Here is a 17,549-nt window from a genome sequence, read left to right as displayed (position 1 = left end):
AAGCTCTCATTTTCCTTCAGTGCCCACGGCTGCAGCATCATTTGCCGCAGCTGATGTTCGGCTTTATCGGGGAACTTATCGATAAGCAGCCATAGGCACAAGGCTAACGAAGTAGAGTAGCCAAGACTTTGAGCTAGAAGCTTTCAAGCGCCTCTGACGTGCCGAGCTCAACAATGAAACTTGCTTAGTTTTGTAACGTCATGATGGGCGGACGGACGGACAGACGAACAGATGGTGGGAGGGATGGATGGATGGACAGACATATCGACAGATCCCTCCGATGGACGGATGGATGCACGAATGGATGGATGAAGGGACGGACGGATGGATGGATAGACAGACGATCAGATGAACGGGCGGATGGATGAATGGATGAGTTGATGAATGGATGGATAAATGGATGGATGGATGGATGGATGGATGGATGGATGGATGGATGGATGGACAGACAAGCCGATAGATCCCTCCGATGGACGGATGGATGCACGAATGTATGGAAGAACGAATGGATGGATGGATGGATGGATGGATGGATGGATGGATGGATGGATGGATGGATGGATGAATGGATGAATGGATGGATATATGGATGGGTAGACAGACTGACGGACCGACAAACGGACGGATCGAGGGAGTGACGGACGAATGGATGAACGAATGGATGAATGGATGGAGGCAGACAAAAAGCTAGACAGAGATTGAGATAGAGATAGAGATAGAGAGAAAGCGAGGGAGAGACAGGCTGATAGGCGGACGGTCGGACGGACGGACGGACGGATGAACAGATGAATAGATGGACAGATAGAAAGACAAGCCGACAGACAGACGATCTGACAGTGCACAATACAAATATGCTCTCCTCACTTTGCTCTCCGCTCTATATACCGTTTCGATCGATGTCAATTGTAGGGACTAGCTCAACTGGTGAGTGTCCTTGATCAGTCGAGTAAGCTTTGCGAGCTTTGTTAAATCAAAATCCGTATAAACAAGAAATTCTATGTCGCTTCACGTCTGTGTTGGGAACAGATCAAAAGTTAGTTTTAAGTATTTTGATAAGTCGATTGACTGTTTGTTGAAATGAATTCGTGCAAGGCTGAGGTTTGTTGACTTTACTTCCAAATGTTCCAAATGTTTAACTGGCTGCGCTTCCAGAGACACATCCACGATGCAGAGGTGCAGCCCCAAGCGGAGGCGTTTGCTCATCGCAGCCTTTTTGATTGGCAGCCGCAGATCTCGTCGAATGCCTTTGATAGGAATTGGTATGGCATTCGGCCAGTGGTAGCTTTTGAGGATGAGCCCTTTTTTGCCAGCAATCTGGTTTACTATCCCGAACTGCCGCAGCCGTTCAGAGTGAGCCCCTATCAGTCGTATAGGGACTGGAAGAGCTACCATGATGCGAGGCGTACAATGCAGGTGAGCGAAGCTGTGATTAGCCCAAGTCTCTTAGAGTTCGTTGACGTTGGCAGCTGCTGCGTCTACAGCAGGCGGCGAGGCCAGCGGAGAGGGAGGCCTACGATCGCCGGACGATGATCGATGCCCAAGCGGATACCTGGCAGCTGTTGGGCGAGAATGTTTACGCCTGGACACAGCAGCCGAACGGGCAGCCGCTGGTGCCGCTGCATTCGCTGGCCGCGATGAGCGGCGTGAGTGTGGCCTGCGTCCTGATGGCCGCGCATCTCATCCAGCACCGACACGATCCCAACGAGAACTGCATGCTGACCCACTTCAGTGCCAACAAGCTGCGCAGCTACGTGGTCATGAGCGATGAGGTCCAGGATGTGCTCAACCGTTGCGAACGACGCGAACACAATCTATATAACGCAGTGCCACTTCTCTGCTCGCCAATGGCGCACGATCTGCCCCAGCCGCCGATCCAGTGGCTCATCAAGCCCAAGCTGAAGCCCAATCAGCCGAAGAAGCGACCCAAACGGCAGCACAGCCAGATAGACGCCAGGGGGCACGACAAATTCATCAATCCCAATCTGATGCTAATCACCGAATGGCAGCCAGAGACATCCAGCTACAATTACAAGTTGCAGTCGCAATAGACACAGACAACAGTTAGATGCTTGTGACTGAGATTTGCATAGAAAGGCTCCATTCTGAGGGCTCTTCAGACGTACGTCTGTAAATGAAAGTGTTAAAGCGATATATAGGGAATAGGTATAAGGGAAAGAGAGGGAGAGAGGGTGAGGGAGAGAGAGAGGGGGGCAGAGAGAGGGAGAGAGAGAGAGAGGGAGAGAGAGAGAGGGAGAGAGAGAGAGAGGGAGAGAGAGAGAGGGAGAGATAGCGAGCGACTGTGATAGAGAGTTAGCGAAAGAGGGTAACAGGCAGAGAGAGAGAGACTGAAAGATAGCGAGAGAGAGAGAACGAGAGAGAGAGATCAAATGAGAGTGAGATCAAACGAGAGAGCGAACGAAGTAGAGAAAAAAAGAGAGGGATAATGGACGGGAGAGACAGAGAAAAAGAGAAAGAGTGTGAGATAGGCAGAGTGGAAGAGACTGTGTGGGAAAGAGAGTCGAACAGAAAGAGAGGAGGAAAAGAAAGATTGTGCGAGTGAGAGAGAGAAGGAGTTAAAGAAAGATGTGTAAGTAAAAGAAGAGAGAAATAAAAAGGAGAGTAAGAGACAATGAAAGAGAGAGAGAGAGGGGTAGAGGGGTAGAGGTATGAGAGTGTATATTAATTTATGTTTATATAAATATATTTATATATAGAAACTCTCCCCGACTCCGGAAAACGAGAGATTGAGAAATACCGTTAGTGGAAAAAGAAGAGAAAATGCAGTTTGTAAACAGGAAGAAAGCAGCCACCGAAAGGCGAGCAGCTTGTTGTGTAGTGCCTTGAGTTGATAAGTAAACTTGACTCATGAATAATATAAAGCTCAGAAGACAAGCCCACCTCAAGCATTGATCATCTATCTATTTGACCCAGATTATTTGGAATAATCAGTTTGATATGTCAGATGACTTAAGCTTGAGACAATGTTGAACTGCTCGACTTTCTAGATACCCTCGACGTGCTCATGTGCAGCGTATTCGATCTGCGACTCAACGAGATCTTGCTGGCTTGTCACTTGCACTGGCCAACAGGGCTTGGGTCTTTGACGTGAAGAAACCAAGTTTGGGTAGCATCCGCTTAAAGTAAGATCTATACACTGCAAGGCCGTGGAGCGAGGGCGAGGGCGAGGGCTGTTCATCAAATTGCAGACGTTTTCTAAGCAAGTTGAAGTTAAAAGACTTAGCTCTTGCAGCTATAAGATCAGGAAGACTTAGCTTAAGAAAAGTTTAGTCAGATTCCTGTTTAACAAATCGCATCAAACCTTGTTGACCAGTGCTGTTGTCTTTTATAATTCATAGATGTTTTCATTCAACTTTTGATTGGGCTTTCAATAAATGCGCAGAATTTAGTTCAAGTTTAATGCATTTTTTTGCGCAGCAATACAAATTTGTCTGTGATTCGAGTGCAGATTGCCTATATAAATATATATATATATACATATATATGTGTTTCTATATGTAAGCTCTATTTGCAATCTGGCGGCATGCCGCTGCTCAATAGCTACAGATATGGTTTGTGTGTGTGAATTGCTGTGGACAAGGTAAATAAGGCGATGCTACTTGAGTTCTGACACAGTTCGAAAACGTTTCGAATGTGCTAGAAGACGCAGTTATCGATTATCTATTGAGGTATACGAGCAGCGCGGGCACTTCTAGTTCGATATCTACGATTTCGTCTGTAGACACAACTATCAGGCTCTCCAACTGTTTGCCAAGTTCTGGATTGCAGTTAGCTGGCATTTTTTATGCCAAGACAAGCCAGCTCGAGTGCCTGAAGGCTAATACATAAGTATACCAATATATTGTGTACACACGTTGGACTTCATACCTTTGTATATCTGTCGCAACAACGCATCTGCTAGGAGACTAGGAATGCTTCAATATGTTCAAGTGCAGCAGGCAGCACGGATTTGATCCGTGAGCTTTGAGTCTGGGAAGGAATGTGGTCGGTTGACCGGATAAATACTCTAAGGATGCTTTATATCTTAGGAGATTCTCTAGTTGATTGCTCTAGTTCGTTCGATATATCCAGTTTGACATCGATTCTAATTGATTTCGATTGAAAAAAACCTCTCGATGCCTTGAGCTGAATCGTTATGCGTAAATGCTTCTCTTCAGCTTTTATAGGACGACCAAATGGACGGACGGACAGATAGATGGATAGATGGGTATGGCTGAAGTCCGACGACCGGGCGGCTGGCAGTCAGACAGAGGCAGGATGGAAAGATATGAAGGAAGGTGGAGAGGTCTAGGTGAAGGCAGGCAGATGCACGGGTCTAGATGAAGCCGAAAGGGGGTAGAGGAAAGAAGTTGGAGAGCTCTAGATGAATCTGCACGGACGGACAGTTCGACATATGGACGGGTCTAGATGAAGCAGGATGGACAGTTAGGAAGGAAGAAGGAGAGGCCTAGGTAAAGGCGACAGTCAGGCAAACGAAGAGGTCTAGGTGAGATCGGACGGACGGAAAGGCAGGCAGATGAATCGGTCTAGATGAAGCAGAATGGACAGATAGGAAGCAAGAAGGAGAGTTCTAGGTGTAGCTGAACGGACGGACAGTCAGGCAGATGGAGGGCTCTAGATGAAAGGCAGGCATGAATATGAATAGCTTAAGGCTTTCAAGGCTGTGTCATGCCATCCTCTGTCCCAAGTTCCAAGTTTCAGTGGGCTTTGAATACAGGAGCCACGGCTGAAGCCATATAAATCGAATCTGTAACAGACAAAGCAACATTCAAACAAATATATATCGAGAGCTTAACGAAATACTTTTCAATATCTAAACGATGTTGATCTTTGAGCCATGATTTGAGGAAAAATCTGTGGCACGTTGTGTCTAATTTGACTCGAACTTGTACCACGCGTCGTATAGTCGCAGGTTATCGTCTTACCTGAAGATCAATGCGATGTGCTGTTATCAAGACGTCTCGGAAACAGCGCCAGAGCTCAGTTCCCATCTTGATCAAGGTCAGCAGCTCAATGAGCTGTTCTTTCTCTGTCGCAACTACGTCATAGTTTATGTTCGCTTATCGCTGCTTGTAGTTTCGACTCATTGAAGATGGGCAAAAACTAGACGATTGCCAGACTCGGTTTATTGTGGCTGTGAATCGGTGATAATCGTATCAGCGACGTCTGACTTAGCTGAGAGCTGCTTTCTATCTCGCAGGTAGTGTGTGTGTGTGTGTGTGTGTTGGTCTTTGTTGAAGCACGTAGCAGCATGTCATGAGAATCGCCGAGAAAGGCGTCGTTCGCTTGAGGCCAGCATATCTGATCAACATAGCGGCACGAACTGTTTCCCCAATGCACTTTGGCTGCAGATGACGTAATTGTCGGCAATTATTGATTGCACGTTGCTTTCATTGAGTAATTAACGCGCAACAACAAGCACAACAAAGAGATCCGCTCTAAATGCAATCATTAATGCAGCAGATAGCCAGCCAGCTAGCCTCTGTCCAGCCTCTGCTCAGATCTAGCGCCTTGTGTTGTTCTGCAGCTAACCGAAAAACAAGCGAGAGCCGGCAGTGCCCGACTAGCTGATACCCTGAATGGGGAGCTTAATGTCATTTCGATCGATATTAAGACGGACACACATGGCTAGATCGATGCAGCTTGTAGACCTGATTGACCAGGCCTTCTTCTGCCTGTTACATACTTTATCATAAAACCATTATACCCTACACTCGCAGTAGGTTCAGGGTATTCAAAGTCACAATCATGGGTCATTAGCGAGTGTCGCAGTCTCCGCGCCAACACACGCATAAACACACACACCCCCACACACACACACACGCACACATAGTCGCTCGCAGTCACTGTCACATGACACAGGTTATCTCTCCAGGGACTTGCAGATTGTGACCAGAGCTAAAGCAGATCTAAGTGCATTTATTGCCTGCAAATCAACCAATCGAAGAAAGTGAAGCGTAGAAATTCAATCAAATATTCAGAGCGAACCGGAAGCAAGTCTGCTTTACATTCAGCTCTAATCCAAGTTCTTATAAATTCACTTTTATTTGGAATTGCACAGAACAATTCGTAGATTGGCAACAAATTTGATAGAGATAGTAAATTATCGGGCAGGTTGTTGGTTCAAGGCATACACGAAGGTAGTTAACAACTGATAAGCCGTAAACCCTAAAAACCCATAGAAACACGTGCAAAACTGTAAGCCAACTGTAACTGTAATAATATCTTTCTCTGTGCAAGTACCTAAGTTCAGTTCCCTATCAAATGCATTGTCAATGTCTATATATAGGGTAAGTCAGAGCGATTAGGCTCATACTATACATATATATGTGAATATAACAGAAAATTAGATCTGAAATGTTGAAAAAACAGCATGAGAATTGCAGAGAGAGGCAGTACGTAAACAGAATACTATATATAGATAGATAGATAAGTAGATAAAAAGATAGACAGATAGATAGATTGATAGATAGATAGATAGATAAATAGATAAATAGATCAAAAGATAAATAGATAAATAGATAAATAGATAAATAAATAAATAGATAAATAGATAAATAGATAAATAGATAAATAGATAAATAGATAAATAGATAAATAGATAAATAGATAAATAGACTCACTCACACTCACACTCACACTCACACTCACACTCACACTCACACTCACACTCACACTCACACTCACACTCACACTCACACTCACACTCACACTCACACTCACACTCACACTCACACTCACACTCACACTCACACTCACACTCACACTCACACTCACACTCACACTCACACTCACACTCACACTCACACTCACACTCACACTCATACTCACACTCACACTCACACTCAGACTCACACTCACACTCACACTCACACTCACACTCACACTCACACTCACACTCACACTCACACTCACACTCACATTCACACTCACACTCATACTCATACTCATACTCATACTCATACTCATACTCATACTCATACTCATACTCACACTCACACTCACACTCATATACTATATATATATAGTTTTTAGTCTCGGTTCAATGTCCCACTGCTTTCATAAGTTCCGGTTGGTTGCCAACCATTCATATTCCTATAGGTCCAATTGTATATACTATATATATAATATACAAATTGAATGGAATACAAAAACCATGTGCATTTGGCAATAAAAAATAGAGATCAGCCCAGCATCCCGTGAAACTTTTCGACTGTCTATAAATACTTTCGCATAGAGACGCATGGAGATGTTTATCACTCGACTGGAGCCATGGCACGGCAAATGTGTATATAGTAGGTAGTATAGTAGACTCTTGGCTCAAGTTTTCAGTTCAGTTCAGTCAGTTCTTGTCGGGGAGGACGGGCTGCGCGAGGTGGCAGCATTAGCTCTGATATGCACTGCGTCGCAGTGGCCACTCGACGATTTATTAGATAGATTAATTGGCAAATATTATGATTATAACACGACAGTTCAGTTCAGTCGACTGCCCATCTCTTTAAAGCTACGTAGTATACAGCAAGTATATGTATATATAGTATATATAGATCTGCCTCTGTGTATGTGTGTCCATGTCATGTGCATTAGACTTAGCGCGTATTGATTCGCCGATTGCCGTTCCGTTGCCGTTTGCCGATGTCGGCACGAAGCTAATGTCGACCCAACTTTGATAAGCGCCGTGGCAAAAGTCGATAATCAGACTTATATTTAGAGAAGTCGCCTGGCCCGGCCACAGTTTTCCAAGCGACACAGCCCAAGGCAGCAGGTACAACGCATTCGCTCAAAGGATATATATAAATACCGGCAGGATACGAGAGACCCAGCCAAACAGACAGCCAAAGTTGAATTGCTTTAAGGACTACATCGACCGGGACAAAAGGGCATCAGTTAGTTTCGATTCGCAGCTCAGGCAGATTGAAGGTTGAAGCGTACAGCATGAAGCTGGAAGGCGAGAAGCGCATCAGCGAGCCGCCCAAGTATCTCAACGAGGACTTCTTCAAGGCCGCTCTCGAGGATGGCCTGCGCGACATGCGCGTCGACATCAAGAAGATCATATTCGCCGACTCGAGCGGCGGCGGCGGCGGTGAGAACTATTGCAGCAAGATCTATAGAGCCCGAGCCCTCTATCGGAGCAGCAAACGCCAGCTGGACGAGGAGCTGGCATTGATTGTCAAGAGCATAGCGATAACGCCGGCCACACAGTTCCTCGAGGAGCTGGCCGTCTATCTGCGCGAGAAGATCTTCTATTTCGATGTGCTCGGCAAGCTGGAGGTGCTAATCGGCGACGGTTCAAAGTTTGGCGCCAAGTGCTTCTATACAACGCGCGAGCCCATCCAAACGATCGTCTTCGATGACCTCACACAGTACGGCTACAAGCTGGCCAATCGCCAGAGCGGCCTCAACGAGGAGCACTGTGTGATCATACTGAAGAAGTTGGGCAAATTCCATGCCAGCTCCATGCTGCTGGCCGAGAAGGTAAGCCAATTTGTGGGATTGACTCTCTCTCTCTCTCTCTCTATAATCGACTTTTGTCTCTCGCAGGAGTCCGGGGTGCGGGAACATTTCACTAGCGGCATGCTGGACGAGAACTATATACGCACCAATGAGCGCTTCATTAACTTTATGACACTCCAGCTGCGCACGCTGGCCAATTTGGTGGCCAAGTGGGCTGGCTATGAGCAGCTGGCGGAGAAGCTGCATCGCCACTGCGACAATATCAAGGAGAATCTGGTGCTGACCGGCCGGCCGACACCTGGCGAAATAACGGTGCTCAACCATGGCGACCTGTGGGTCAACAACTTCATGTACAAATACCACGATGAGCTGCCCACAAAGCCCATCGATGCCATCTTTGTGAGTTGTTTGCGAGCGCCGTCAAATTGTCGCAATGAATCCTAACGCTTCGCTCTCCTAGGTGGACTTTCAGAACAGCTTCTTCGGCAGTCCCGGCTGCGACATCAACTTCTTTCTCAATAGCAGCGTCCAGCTGGACGTGCTGATCCACAGGCGCGAGTTCCTCATACAGACGTACTATGCATCGCTGCGCGAGAGCCTCGAGCGCATGCACTCCGAGTTTGTGCCCAGCTATGCGGACATACAGCACGAGATCAATGCCCGGGAGCTGTACGGCTTCTTCTCGTCGTATGCCTTTCTGCCCATGGTCACCATGAAGAAGGAGGACTCCTATGACATCAGCATTGAGGCGCTCACCGATCAGGACTTTGCCAAAAAGAAAGTCCAGCTGATGTTCTCCTCAAATCCACGCACCACGGACACCCTGCGCTATGCACTGCGGCGATTCGATGAGCTGGGCATCTTCGACTGAGAGTGCGACTGCGACTGCGAATGCGAATGCTTTATTTATATTTATAACTTGCATCTGGTTATCTATATTTTTTTTTTATTGTCATACGGCTAAGATATACATATGTTGATATTTTTTTTTTTTTTATTTAAAAAAAATATATATTTTTTTTGTGTATTTAATTGAAGCGCATTTTTTCTGGACACAAATTGATTTAAATAAATAAATATATATTCGCTAAAACTCCCAGGTCGACAGCCACTTGAGCTTGTGCATCGTTGAGTTGGGCTCGTTGGCCAGCGGTCCGCTCATGCCGTAGGCCAGCGGCGAGAACAGCACGAAGCTATAGACGACCACTGAGAGCAGCGAGCCGAGCAGCGCATGCTGCAGCCATTTGGGCAGCGATCGGATTATATAGTTGAACATAATGCCTGGGAAGATGATGAAGAAGAAGAAGAAGAAGATGATTGCGATTACCCTAGACTAATGTTAAACGTAATATAAGGTGAACCTAAGGAGATGAAAGTATCCGACTTGAAAACACCCTGAACTAATCTTAAGCATAACTCAAGATGAGCATAATGCCTGAGGAAAGAGATGAGCAGATGAGGAACTGTATGACAAGATGAAGAACTACTTGACAGAATGAAAGTATTCGACTTGCTAATACCCTATACTAATCTTAATCATTGTTCAAGATGAACAATAGGCCTGAAGAAGGAGAAGAGAAGCTGAGGAAGGAAGTGAGAAGATGCAGTAGTAGATGAGCGAAAGAAAGTATCCGACTTGTGAATACCCTGTACTAATATTAATCCCTGTGCAAGATGAACATAATGCCTAAAGAAGGATAAGAGAAGATGAAGAAGGATATGAGAAGATAAAGAAGGATATGAGAAGATGCAGCAGAAGATGAAAGAAAGAAAGTATCCGACTTGCTTATACCCTATAATAAGCTTAATCATTATTCAAGATAAAAATAATGCATTAAGAGGAGAAGAAAATATGAAGAAGGATATGAGAAGATGCAGCAGTAGATGAAAGAAAGAAAGTATCCGACTTGCTTATACCCTATTCTAACCATAACATAAGCGGAACTGAGTTTGGCATAACATGATTCACATATTTGTGAAGTACAAACTACAGTTGGACCATTTAATGTAGATAACAATTGAATATGTTGAATATGACCGACTGTTGAATACTCTATACTGATGCATAATGCACATAACTGAACTTGTCAGTTCTAAAGCATAAGTTGATTGACATATTCGCTGAGTAAAGTCTACAGCTAGACAATTTTCCTTATTCAATATGTTAAAAGTCATCGACTAGCGAATACCCTATACTAACTAATTTGCATGGTAAGTTGAATACCCTTTGTACTACAGACTGAGTTGCATTCACAGCTTATGAAGATGAAGTCTGATGCCTACCAATCAGACAGCACAGCGCAGCTGTATACGTATAGAGTATACGCTCCGGCACTTACCTGTGAGCAATGAGTTGAATATTAGAGCTGGGAAATAGTGATGGAAGTAGAGCACGCGACCCATGGCCCAGAAGGGCAAGTAGTGCAGAAGCCAGCCAATGAATAGCCAGGCAGCTGCCTGCAAGGACATGTGCTGTTGGCTCTGTGCGGACACCACGCGGCTGTCAGGTGGCTTTGTCCAGCTGTCCGCCGGACAGCAGCTGCACAGTTCTTGGCTGGTTGGCCGGTCTACGGCGGCGGCTTGGAGGGCTGCTTGACCGGCGCGACGTTGCTGCAGAATGGCGTTGCCCAGAAAGATGCTGATGAAGAGCAGCAGAAAGATCAGATTGCTCCACCAGATGAAAGGGTTGCCCAGCAAATAAATGCGATAGCTGCTGCCAGAGAAGAATTGGCCCTGAAACGAGCAAACGCTCGAGATTAATCAACGCAAACGGCGAGGCTCAGACTCTGACGGCAGCCTTGACTTACCCGATAGTTAATGGGCCATTGCCAAGGTCGGCTGGTCACTTCGCCCTCCTTGGGCTTGAGGCCTGCATTGCCCTGCAGCATGACCGCATGCGACTCAATGAAGCGTGCAAAGAAGCCCGGCGCATAGATGCTGAAGCTCACGCTGGGCACTGCAGAAGGCGAATTACCATTAGAAAGAGAGGGAGAAAGAGGGAGGGAGGGAGGGGGAGCTCTTACGTAGCTTATGCTGATTATCCTCCACATTCCATTGGGCATTCTTGTCCCGTATGTTCAGATTGCAGGAGACCTCCTGCTGCTCGAAGCCCCACTTGGGCAGCTGCTTGCCGCTGGACGTGAGCACACAGTTCTGCAGATAGTGCACGAACATAAGCCGCGATGTCACTGTGTGTATGGTGTCATTGGCTCTGCCGCCCACGATGAGCACGCGCCACACATCGTTGGCATCGCCCACGCCGAGCTGACAAAACGAGAACAAAAACAAAAACAAAAACAAATTAGCTTTGATCGCGCTGAGCTCGGCTCCACTCACCTCGCCATAGCCGGTGACTTGCAGATGCTTTTTGGTCATGGGCGCCGGTTCGCTATGCGAGTGCAGATTGCGCTTGGTCACCAGATGCTCCAGGCGCAAGAGATCGCCGTGCCGCAGCAGACGCAGCTCGTCCTTGGGCAACTCCGGCTTGTTGTACGGCTTAATCAGCCAGATGTTGTTGTCGTCCTTGTGCGTATACGTGGTGATCTACAGAGATGAACATTGATTAGAGCCAGCCTATTGGACCCACCTGTCCGCCGCTCACCTGCTGCTGCCGTGCGCCGCTGCCCTTGGGATAGAGATGCGAGTGCGAGTGCAAATAGCCGCCGCCCGTCTTATGGTTCTTGATGGTCACCAGCGAGCCGTAGGCCACATCTCGCGGCATGCTCGCATTGTACAGCGAGTTGCCGATGAGCCGCGACTGAAACGCCGAGCTGTAGAAGCCGTCGCCGTTGCCGCTGCGATTCAGCACACGCAGATGGATGTAGAAGAAGATCGTGTAGAGCAGAATGGGCCAGAGGATGAGCGCGATGGCGCGACACACCAGCTGCTTGACTGTCTCCACAATGGGCTTGCCCAAGTCGCCGAGTATCAGCCAGAGCTCGCTTGCCGTGTGCAGGCCCACCAGCAGCACCACAAACAGGCCCACAAACTTCACGCTTATCGTGCAGGAGAGCATCGTGCCGGTGAGCAGCAGCCAGAGCCACCAGCGCCTCGTATAGGAGCCGCCTGCGGCCGTGCACTTCGATATCTTGACCATGCCCCACACCGAGCCCATCATAAAGAACAGCAAAATCGGATCCAGCAGTATATACTGGTTGAGTGTCAGCAGACCCACATCTGCCAGGACAAGTTGAAGTGAGTTGACAGTGGGAATTGACCAGGGTTCAAGCTTACCAAAGATGAGGTAGGCTGCCGACAGCAGCGCCGCCTCGTGCGAGCGCGTCAAATCGTAGACCGTGTCGAAGCCCATGGGCATGATGAGTGCGCCCAGCGTAGTACAGAACTGCAAGGCAATAGATTAGCCAGCCACTAGGAGAGAGCAAGCCTGATACTCACATAGCGCATGCCCTGATAGCGCGTCTCATTGTACTTGTCGCCAGGCTTATCGAAGGGGAAGGTCCCATTGTAGCCGGTCAAATAGCCGGAGAGACCAATAAGCATCTGCAGTTGAGAGAATCGAAGGGAATGAGAAGGACATGAATTGAGTGTGAGGTGTGGGAGGGTAGAGGGAGGAAGCAGGGGCAGAGAGTAGGAGCAGAGAAGAGGCGAATGGGAAAGGGAGGGAGAGGGGTGAGAGAGAGAGGAAGATAGAAAGAACGAGAAAGAGGGATAGCAATAGATAACAGATTGGTAAATAGCGAAGATAGAGAAGATGGAAAGATAGCTGAGAGAGAGAGAGAGAGAGAGCGAAAAGTAAAGGACAGGTAGGGAGGGATAGATATACCGAAAGGAGGAGATATAATGATAAATAAAGGCAGAGAGAGAGAGAGAGAGAAAGATAGCAGAGAGAAAGATAGCAGAGAGAAAGACAGAGAGAGAGAGAAAGATAGAGAGTGAGAGTAAGATAGAGAGAGATAAAGATAGAAGAGAGAAAGATAGGAGAGAGTGAGAGAGAAATTAAATGCGAGAGGCAAAGAAAAGGAAAGATATAGAAGGAGAGCAAGACAGAGAGATAGAAAGGTATAGCCAGATTGACAGAATGGTAGGAAGGAACAGAGGATATAAAGAGACAGAGAAAGCGAAGGAAAGAGAGACAAAGATGCACAGATAGAGACAGAGAGAGAGGGAGAGAGCGAGAAGGAAAGAACGACTTGAACGAAGCCGAAACAAAAAAGCGAAGCAAATGCCACTCCAAAATTGCAGGTTTTTGGATCTCGACTCACCTTTCCCAGCGGCGGATGCACATCGAAAAAGAAGGTGCGATTTATGTACCAGCTGCCCATTTTGCCAAAGTGTGTCTCGTCCCAGCTGCAAAGTGTATTGAGTGGATTCTGATTGGAGCCAATTGGATGGGGCAATGGCCGAATGCTTACCAAATATGATCTGGCTCGGTTACCTTGTAGAAGCGTGTGGCAAAGGTGATGAGTAAAACGACGCCCAGCAGCGTCCACCTGCGCCTGCACGTAGACAAATGGAAAATGAGTTTTGTGCATTGAGTTTGTTGCTTCAGTCTTTTGTTTTACCCGCTGTCCTCGTTGGCCTGGGCGGGCTTGGCTTGGGCCACATCTTTGGCTTTCGCCGTGCACTTGGGCGCCTTAACAACACTCGCGGCCATATTTCAAGCGCAATTTGAATAAAAACATAAAAAAAATTTGATATCAAAAACTTTTTTCTTCAGCTTTTCTTGGCTGTTGCACACGTCAACAGCAGCGGCAGACAAAGCTGGCCTACAGCAAGAATGCTTTCTCCTCTGGCATTCTTTCATTCTCTCGCAATCATAACAGTCGAAGCCAGTCAACAGAAAACCGGTCTTGGCCGACCCAAAACAGCTGCGCCAAAGCTTAGAGCTGCCTTGGCCAATTGTTATCGATGTTTGGCTTAGCTCAACTATGCCATGTTATCGATATGTATGAGTACATATTATACAATTAATAATTTTATTTTATTTAATTTCATAAATTTTTAAACATTCTGCACTGGATTCCTGTTGCATAGCTTAAAGCTGCGGCTGCTTCTGCGACTACCATAAAAAGCATTGCATACTTTGAGGCTGCTGCGTAAATATTAGAAGCTGCGAGCTGCGTAGTAGCGAGTGAGCGACTGGAGGATACCCTGCACTTGCCACGCATACACAAAAGCAATGAAAATTCGTATTTATTTTTCTCTCTTTTTTCTTTTTTAATTTTTATTGAGATTTAACGCGACGAATTTATTTGTGGCTTGCTAAGTGCAGCAAAGAAAATCATTTTAATATCTTTTGAAATTTGATTAATGCGCCCATTGGGGGCGTGGATAAGCAGGCAATCTATATACGCTAAAGCAGATTTAAAACTTTACATTTATTGTGTGGGCTTCAGCAAGTGCATTAAAGCAATTAATTTATAAAATATTTTAGCAATTTGTTTAAATAAAATTTTAAGCAAATTTCAACTAAAGGCAATTATCAATTGTTTTATGGACTATCCAACTCAAAGTTGTAAAGCTCTAAAGTAAACACAGCTTGACTACTTAAGTTAAAAAATATATAGTAGATGTATCTATGACCAAGGCAGGTAAACCTAAGAGCTAGAAACTAGATAAGTTTTGATAATTGTGCCTGTTGCTGGCATTCTCCATTGATTGCTCAGAAATTGTGGCTTCTCGATTGGTAAAGCTGATCGATGCAATATCTCTAAACGGAATAGATAGAGAAGACTGCAGGCCATAGCCGACTAGCATATACCTCGCCTCATTTCGAGTTCTGTCAGATTTCCATAAGGGATTCAAAGATTCAGCACAAGTCTCACTCAGAGATCTTGAGCCACATGTGGCTCCAGCAAGCTGAACTCACATGACCATTGACCACATTGTGCAGAGGCTTTCTAAGGCAGGGCACAGCAGAAGCAGCTAAGAAGGGAACGGTAAGCGGCTTTTGGTCAACATGCCGAATGAGTTATTAGCCAAGTGGGACGCATGTTGCGCCCCCACTGGCCAAATGGAACGCATTTATAATGGAAATTGCCGTTGCTGGCAAAAGCTGAAACGCCGACTGAATGCTGGCCAAGTTTTATGCACATTTAACACTTGTAAATGGCCAACAATCATTTGAGCCGCTTACACGATGCCAGAGCACCGGCTGGCCATCCACCTGCAAAGATCCGCCCCTGCCGCTGCCGTCGCTGTCTGCTCTGCTCCCTTTTGGCATTTTGGGCCACGTTCTTTTGTTGTTTGGCCAGCTAAAAACAACCAATGATAATGATGATGATGATGATGATGATGACGATAAAGCTTCATTGGTTCGAGTCGACTCGACTTGACTCGTCTTGCAGGGTTTCGCTTTTAGTCAAAGGGGCGCGGGCAAAGTCCGAGTTTATATATATAAAGAGTTTTTTTTTAGTCGCGGCAGCGGCTTTAATCGCTTTGATCTTGGCGCACAACAGTTAATTGCACGCTTGCTGCACAGTGGCTTTTGTTGTTCGTGCTGCTGCCGCCGCTGCAGCGTAGCAATTTGTAAGATAGAAACGTTGCCAGGCACGCCGTGTGGCAGCTTCAATCAAATTAATTGCGTGCTGCTGCTGCTGCTGTTGTTGTTCTGTGACACTCGCAGGGTGGCGTACAAAAGGGTTGCCACAGCGAGCTGCAGCTACGTCAACATCAATGCGCAACAGCTGAGCATGTGGCACACACGCACACACTCGCTCACACACATGTTAACAGACGAACCCAAATTGTTGCCATCAATTTGAGAGGCTCTCATTAAACTCATGTCTAATTGCCCAGCCCCTCTGCCTACCTCTGCCCCTCTCACTCGCCACGCCTCCGTCTCAGTGCAGCCCTGACTCCACTTCACTGCACTCCACAAAAAAATACAGTAGTCGCAATTAACTTAATTTCGTTCAGACTCTGGCGGCTCTCGTTGCTATTAAAATTCTACTAAATTTTTGTTTTGTGCATCTGCCGCAGCATAGCTTGGTAATTGGCCAGCAGCATAGAACGGCCACAACAATGTTGTCAAATATGTTTTTAATATTATTAACTCACAGTTGAAGCATAAAGCTTTCTGACTCGCTGTTAAAAGTTTTAAATTTTCAACTTTTCAAGCCACAACTTTGATGCGACTTCAAAGCAAATCCTCTTGTTGCTTGATCGATCGATCGATTTGTGAATCAGATTTACATCAAGAGAGAGATCTGCAGCTGACAGCAGCTAAAAAATACCTAGCGAGACTAAATGCTTAGCCAAACAGCCTGGCTAGGCCTAAATATCTGCCACCTGGCCAGGTCTTCACTTCAAATATATCAAATATGCCCTAAAGCTTTTGCTGTAGACATTAACTAATGCTACCCTAAGCAATGTATTCTGTATTTTCTATCGCTTAAATTTACTTGTAAATAGTAAATTATTAAAAAGCATTTGAAGTAAGCTTCAAATGGTTTTATCTTTGAAATTTGCATGTCCTATTTAAATCTAATATTTTCTATTATATATTTGAAGTTTTCAAAAATCAAATATTTATTTGTTATATTATATAAATTATATTAGCTAAGGCGCTAGAAGGCCTCAACTGCAGCTCAGAGTTTCAATGCAACAGCGAACTCCACTTTCGAAGCTGAGTTCAAAAGCTTAAAAATATGATTTCCTTCAAAAATATGATTTGAGACGAGCTACAACTAATTGAGTAAAGGATCATATGTCCTAGCTCAAAAATAGATCGTATCTTATCAACAAGCGAAGCTGATAAGCAACAAGTAAGAGTGCTCTAGTGGGAAGTGCTCGACTAGCTGATACCCTGAACACTGAGCACTGTGCACTGTGCACTTTTTGTGCTGCATGCAGAGTAGCATAGCCTAGCACACACATGAACACACACACACACACACACAGTATAAGATTTTGAATAACTTTTGTACTCAATACACTTTCGTAACTATATTCTTAGAGCGTATGAAGGACTTGTTAAAGCACAAATTTGTAATGTTCGAAAAGCTTTGCAGGTAAAAGTTTATTTCAAATCCGGAATACTCTTATTGCTCATCTTCTCTTCTTATGCTTCTACAGCACAGAAATCTACACAGCAAATTAGAAAGCTGCAGCTCCTG

The 17,549-nt window shown here is 45.8% G+C and overlaps 3 protein-coding genes across 3 annotated transcripts; 2 read left to right on the top strand and 1 right to left on the bottom strand.

Annotated features, from left to right (window-relative positions):
- The first annotated feature begins 890 nt into the window (after nt 1-890).
- LOC111591987 lies at nt 891-2,166 on the top strand. Its single transcript, XM_023303941.2, has 2 exons — nt 891-1,413; nt 1,482-2,166. Exons 1-2 carry the CDS (start codon nt 1,120-1,122, stop codon nt 2,046-2,048), a joined length of 861 nt encoding a protein of 286 aa, XP_023159709.2. The 5' UTR covers nt 891-1,119; the 3' UTR covers nt 2,049-2,166.
- A 5,556-nt stretch (nt 2,167-7,722) lies between these two features.
- LOC111591972 lies at nt 7,723-9,378 on the top strand. The gene is made up of 3 exons (XM_023303919.2): nt 7,723-8,493; nt 8,560-8,871; nt 8,933-9,378. Exons 1-3 carry the CDS (start codon nt 7,954-7,956, stop codon nt 9,341-9,343), a joined length of 1,263 nt encoding a protein of 420 aa, XP_023159687.1. The 5' UTR covers nt 7,723-7,953; the 3' UTR covers nt 9,344-9,378.
- Nucleotides 9,379-9,500: 122 nt separating this feature from the next.
- Nucleotides 9,501-14,193, bottom strand: LOC111591979 (protein O-mannosyl-transferase 2). Its single transcript, XM_023303929.2, has 11 exons — nt 13,995-14,193; nt 13,845-13,928; nt 13,695-13,779; nt 12,868-12,972; nt 12,706-12,814; nt 12,074-12,648; nt 11,809-12,015; nt 11,496-11,736; nt 11,280-11,428; nt 10,812-11,205; nt 9,501-9,753 (listed from the first exon to the last, which is right to left on the bottom strand). The coding sequence occupies exons 1-11, from the start codon at nt 14,084-14,086 to the stop codon at nt 9,560-9,562; spliced, it is 2,235 nt and encodes a 744-aa protein (XP_023159697.2). The 5' UTR covers nt 14,087-14,193; the 3' UTR covers nt 9,501-9,559.
- Between the last annotated feature and the right edge of the window lie 3,356 nt (nt 14,194-17,549).

The sequence above is a fragment of the Drosophila hydei genome, unplaced genomic scaffold (assembly GCF_003285905.1).
Source record: "Drosophila hydei strain 15085-1641.00,03,60 unplaced genomic scaffold, DhydRS2 tig00000349-arrow-arrow-pilon, whole genome shotgun sequence".
Classification (NCBI taxonomy): domain Eukaryota; kingdom Metazoa; phylum Arthropoda; class Insecta; order Diptera; family Drosophilidae; genus Drosophila; species Drosophila hydei.
This window is presented reverse-complemented; position numbering and strand designations above follow the sequence as displayed.